The sequence below is a fragment of the Canis lupus genome, chromosome 2 (genome assembly GCF_003254725.2).
Source record: "Canis lupus dingo isolate Sandy chromosome 2, ASM325472v2, whole genome shotgun sequence".
NCBI classification, from domain to species: Eukaryota; Metazoa; Chordata; class Mammalia; order Carnivora; family Canidae; genus Canis; species Canis lupus.
In genome coordinates this window covers 58,121,703-58,127,604 of record NC_064244.1, presented here as the reverse complement: position 1 = coordinate 58,127,604, position 5,902 = coordinate 58,121,703, and the positions used below count along the sequence as shown (strand labels likewise).

The 5,902-nt window shown below is 51.6% G+C and overlaps 1 protein-coding gene across 1 annotated transcript; it reads left to right on the top strand.

The window, feature by feature from the left end:
• The first annotated feature begins 2,179 nt into the window (after positions 1–2,179).
• On the top strand, positions 2,180–3,908 carry LOC125754036 (metallothionein-1). Its single transcript, XM_049104187.1, has 3 exons — positions 2,180–2,366; positions 2,939–3,004; positions 3,667–3,908. The coding sequence occupies exons 1-3, from the start codon at positions 2,339–2,341 to the stop codon at positions 3,756–3,758; spliced, it is 186 nt and encodes a 61-aa protein (XP_048960144.1). The 5' UTR covers positions 2,180–2,338; the 3' UTR covers positions 3,759–3,908.
• The last annotated feature ends 1,994 nt before the right edge of the window (positions 3,909–5,902 follow it).

Here is a 5,902-nt window from a genome sequence, read left to right as displayed (position 1 = left end):
CATCCATTATGTCATTTGATCTGTACAGAAACCAGTGAAAGAGTGAACATGCAGGGGCTGTAGTCATTGTACTGTCTTCAGAGAGGTTAAGCAACCTGCCTGAGGTCACACAGGTCCAAGTCAGGGGTCTGAACCTATGCAACTGGCCTCATGCCCTGTCCAAGGCTAGCTGATGATGATGTCACTGGGTGCTAAATATTGCTTCTCATTATTGAAAGGTGGAAGGGCCTTTGGAGATGGGCCACTTATGCCCAGAGTTGAGAGATGGGGAACTGAAGTCCAGAGAGGTCACAAAGCTAATATAGAGGATCTGACTGCCAGCTCAGTGCTCTTCCCACAGCCTCTGTACCAGATGTTCGGTGTCCTCACCTTTCACATGAAGTCACGGTGCAGGGGGGTGGGTGAGAGCATGATGCTGCAGTCAGTCCATAAGAGTGCAAGTCTCACCTGAGTCACTTACAGCTGGTGACACAAACCTCTCTGAGGAGTGCCTGGGTGGCTCAGTCAGTTAAGGGTCTGCCTTTGGCTCTGATCAGGATCCCAAGGTCCTGGGATCCAACCCCCCATAGCATTGAGCTTTCTGCTCAGCAGGGTGTCTGCTTCTTCCTCTCCGTCTGCCTCTCCCCCTGCTCCTTCACTCTCATGCTCACTCTCTCAAATAAACAAAGTATTTTTTAAAATTTAAGAAAATTAACCTCTATGGCTGGTTTAGCTTCCTTCACTCTAAAAAGGGCAAAAAAAGGGGGTGATCTGATTCAAAGGATTGAGTGAATTAATACACTTAGAACAGTGCCTCAAATGTGATGTGTCTATTAATATTAGCTATTACTTTATTATTATTATGCATAACATAAGGGATATTTATTTACCTCCAGACAAATAAGCCCGGCTGGGGTGCCCAGTTTTGTTTCCTGTGTGGTCTTTCTCAACCACATAAGAATATGACCTATGGGCCAGAGAGAACCATTCAATCTCCCCCACAACACTGTGATCTGCTTTATAACGTCACAAGGAAGATGCTCTCTGCCTTATGTCAGATACCAAAAGATACCCACCAATGCTTTTTACTACCTACACCATATTTTAACATTGTACTTTGAAATGATTCATATTTTCTTTAATTTATATTAAAAGCAAACTGTTCATCATTACCAAAAATGAGAATCAGTCTTATTCTAGACATAGAAGATAGCCAGAAAAGCGTATCTAGTATATACTAATACAATATATAAATATATATATTTCACTTATGGATCACTTTTTGTGCTACTCACAGTTCACATAGAGCCTACTCTTTTTTTATTAAGGTTTATTTATTTATTCATGAAAGACACACACAGAGAGAGGCAGAGACACAGGAGAGGGAGAAGCAGGCTCCATGCAGGGAGTCCAATGTGGGGCTTGATCCAGGGACCACGCCCTGGGCTGAACACAGATGCTCAACCACTGAGCCACCCAGGCGTCCATAGAGCCTACTCTTTATTTGAAAAGGTTTCAAGCAGTAGAAAGAGAAGTGTAGACATTCCTAGGCCAAAATCAGGCTTATCACAGACGTTCTCTTTCCCTTGGGAAGCTGACTGGACTCAACAGTGTACAACTTCCTAGCTGTAGGACTTTGTGCAAGTAATTTAGACTTCTGTGTTGTCGTTATCCGTTAACAAAAAGGGCTCAAAAGTAGTAATTCCCTTTTGGGGTCTCTGGGAGGGCACACAAATCAAAAGTGAATATAACACGGCCTGGCACATACTAAATGCTATGTAATTCTCTAACGTTGAAACAGAAATAACGACAGCCCCCCCCCCCGTGGGGACACGGAGAAGACACGCCAGGGGAGGCAAAGGTCGCGAGGGGGAGGCCGGGTTTGCACACGGATCCGGGAACCGGCGACCCCGGGGACACCAGGTGCACGGGGCCGAGGCGGGGAGGGCGGCGAGGACCCAGGCGCCGGGGGCCCGGAACACCCGGGACCGGGGCCCGCTGCCGACCTCGGGGACGCCGACCGGCGGGCGGCGTGGGGGCCGGGCCCCCGCGGGCCACCCGGCGCGCAGCCCCCGGGCACGCGGCGCAGCGAGCTCAGCCGCCCCGGGGACTCGTGCGCCCGGCCCGCGGGGCTGCACTCAGCGCGGCCAAGGACTTGGCGGGCCGCGAGCTCCCCGCGGGGCGGGTGCAAGGCCGGGGGCGGGGCCTCTGCGCCCGGGCCGCCCGCACCGCGCATAAAGGCCGCCGGCGGGGCCCCGCTGCACCCAGTCTCCCGCCCGGGCGCTGACTCTCCGTGTGGTCTGCCTGGGACCTCCGTCCTCGCCTCGCCTCGCCTCGCCTCGCCTCGCCTGGGCTCGAGATGGACCCCGACTGCTCCTGCTCCACCGGTACGGACCCCGGGCTCTGCGCCTCCGGGGTCCGCGCTTCCCGGGCCCGGACCTGCGTCCTTGGGGCGGGCGGGGCAGGTGTTTGGAGCTGGGGCCGGAGTCGACTCCCGAGTCCACACGAGCTGGTCGCCGCACCTTCGCCCAGCTCCGCAGAGCATGTCTCTCCTCCCGTCGCCTAGACTGTAGAGAGTTGGGGGTGCTGCGGTCACGTCGAGGTCCCCTGCTTAGGGGGGGGGCTGCTGGCCTGGGACCCAGTGCCCTGTCCAGGTCTCGGGGCTGCCGAGACTTGATGGCAGGTGGGGACCTTGCCTCCTCAGGGTTCAAGACCCGGGGTCCTGGCCGCCAGCCTCAGCCTGGTGCCCTCCTTGAGGAGCCCTCTCCGGAGGGGACCTACCCTTCCTAGCTCCAGGAGCCAGCGAGTGGGGCTTCCTTCCCTGGCTTCCATTACCTGCGCCGAGTGAGAAAGGAGCTCCAGTCCTGGGCACTGACCCAAGGCTGCGGGGAGGCTTTGCAACCCGACTGCTGTGGCTCCTACATGGCTCCCCTGCTCACTGCCCCTCTCTCCCTTGCAGGTGGCTCCTGCACGTGCGCTGGCTCCTGCAAATGCAAGGAGTGCAAATGCACCTCCTGCAAGAAGAGTGAGTCTGGTGGGGTCTTGGGTGGGGATTTGCGGTGACGTCTGGGTCGGGGACGTGGGGGAGCACAGAGGTCAGCAGGCAGGGGACGTGGGGGAGCACAGAGGTCACCCAGCCTCTCTGCCTCCCCTGCCTTGAGCCCTTGATTCCAGAATTGGAGCCAAAAGGGCGTGTACATGATTGAGTCCCAATCCCGTTCTAGAACGGGGAAACAAAGCAAGCCCAGAAGGTTCCCACCAATCAAGGCAATGACCTGGTACTAGAACTAGGTCTCCTGCCTGCCCATTCAGCTTTCTTAATCCCTTTCATACTGAAGCACTTTGTGAGTTTGGTGACTGCAGTACTTCCCTGGCCCTCCTGGGAACTGCTAGGCAGGGAGTGCCCCCTCTCTTGAGGACTTTCCTCACTTCACTGTGGTCCTAGGGACAAGGGACTAACCTACATTGTCCCTGGAAACCCTGTCACTGTGTCCAGGCATTCTGCTCTGTCCTGATATTGGATGGGGCAGGGCAGCCTTTTCCTAATGGGTAAGACCCAGGTGTCTAGGGACAGCATGCCATCCTCAAGCCAGGGTCCTCTGGGGCTGGGGGCAGGACCTGGGCTGGGCCTGCAGGGGGGTGTGGTGATCTCTGGCATGCTCTGACGTTCTGGTCTTTCTCCCTCAGGTTGCTGCTCCTGCTGCCCCGTGGGCTGTGCCAAGTGTGCCCAGGGCTGCATCTGCAAGGGTGCGTCGGACAAGTGCAGCTGCTGTGCCTGATGTGTGAGAACACCTGTTCCTGATGTATATAGAGCAAGCAACATGTACAAACCTGCAGTTTTAAAGCATTTTTTTCATATCACTCTGACTTGTTTTCTACATTCCCGTTTGTATAAAATACATGAATTAAATTAAAAATTGTTGAATTTATTCTGGCTGTTTTCCTTTGTGTCCTTTGGAAATAGGGACTTCAAACCCATTGTGGTGGGGGTGGGGCATTGGACTGGAAGCACAGACACCTGGGTTCTGGACTCCTGTATTGGCCCCTAACAAACTGCTTTATGCAAGTCAAGTGACCTTTCCAGCAGTTTCTTGACTGAAAATGAAGCATTTGGATGACATAGGGTTATGGGGTGGACACGGTTTCCCTCTACTCTCCTTGGAAGTGTTGATCTAGAATTCAATTTCTGGGATCCCTGGGTGGCGCAGCGGTTTGGCGCCTGCCTTTGGCCCAGGGCGTGGTCCTGGAGACCCAGGATTGAATCCCATGTCGGGCTCCCTGCATGGAGCCTGCTTCTCCCTCTGCCTGTGTCTCTGCCTGTGTCTCTGCCCGTCTCTCTCTCTCTCTCTGTGACTATCATAAATAAATAAAAATTTAAAAAAAAAGATTTAGAATTCAATTTCTATTTTATTCTCAGGATTCCTTGCCACACTTAGATCCTCAGCAAAAGTACTCAGGAGAGGCACCTGGCTGGCTGGCTCAGTTGGAGTGTGGGACTCTTGATCTCGGGGTTCTAAGTTAAAGCCCCATGTTGGGTGGAGAGATTACTTAAAATCTTAAAGTGCTTGGGATGGAATCCAATTCTCCACTTGTGAGACTTATATACAGGGCTTGCTTCTAAAACACTCAAGGGACCCATTTTTATTTTCTAGCAGATTTAAGCTTTGGCAAAATAAATTACTAAACAAAAAATTTTAAGGCACAATATGTGAAATCCATTTTTTTATTCAATAAATTTCAGTAAATATGAGAAACAACATTTAAAAATTGTGAAGTGCATATTTATTCATTGAAGGTGTGCATTGAGCACTAGAAACAATTCACAGGATGTGTGACCACCTCGAGTAGCACTGTCCTCAGTATCCCACCAGGGCATCTGTGGGTTTTGGCTGGTGCCCAGCCATTTCCCAGCAAGAGGGAGGGTACCCGAGAACTAGTTCCAGATGAAGTACTTTGTGTCTGCCTCTGTAGGGTGATGGATTCTGCACTTGAGGGGGTGGTGATGTTCATTAGGCAGGAGTGAGGCCCAGAGTGACTTGTAATTAATGCCAACGGTTAGTCCTCCTGGCTATTTGTGGAGGGAATTGCTATTTGATGTTCAATCAAAGGGAAAAGGCATCATATGACCTGGAGTCAGGACCGTGCTTGCCCACAGGTGCCTGGTATGAATGGGGATTTCAGGAGGCGGTGTGTGTCCAGGGCATGGGCTCTGGTGTCAGGAAAGCCAGGTTCACAGCCTTCTTTGCCTCTTCCTGGCCATACAAACTAGGCAAGTTGTTGGTACAGCCGAGCCTCCATTTCTTCACTTATAGAAAGGAGATTATATTGCAATGTGGGAAATTCAATGAGATAGTGGCCTGGCTTCTAACTAGGGTTTAATAAACACTGGCTATTATGGTCACTAATACATTCACACTGACATTTGTGGAGAGAGACTACTTTTAGCTCACAACAAACTCCAGTGGAAAGCTCATTGGCTTGGAAGTATTACCCTGGGTTAGAGGCTAGAGATGGAATTGGAAACTTGCTGACCTGGGGTCAGGAGGAGTGTGGATGACCAGCAATAAGCCCCTCGGGACAGGATGGTGCCACAGCGTTTGGACAGACACAAGAGTCTTTCCTATCCTTTATGTCATTTGATCTGTACAAGAACCAGCAAGAGAGTGAACATGCAGGGGCTGAAGTGACTGTGCCAATTTCCAGAGAGGTTAAACAAACTACCCAAGGTCACACAGCTCCTAGTCAGAGTTGTAAACCTATATACTACAGCTGATCTCACCTGCTCGCCTCAACTGGCTGCTCATGTCACTGAAAGTTGCTACAAAATCATATCTATCCATCTATCTATCTATCATCTATCTATCTATCATCTGTCTATCTATCTATCATCTATCTATCTACCTTTTGTATCACTTTGTCATTC

Bases quoted from the DNA above. Each gene is read 5' to 3' on its own strand.
- LOC125754036 (XM_049104187.1), top strand. From the start codon at position 2,339: ATGGACCCCGACTGCTCCTGCTCCACCG. The intron at 2,367-2,938 runs GTACGGACCCCG...TCTCCCTTGCAG, and splicing joins CGACTGCTCCTGCTCCACCG to GTGGCTCCTGCACGTGCGCT. The intron at 3,005-3,666 runs GTGAGTCTGGTG...TTTCTCCCTCAG, and splicing joins ATGCACCTCCTGCAAGAAGA to GTTGCTGCTCCTGCTGCCCC.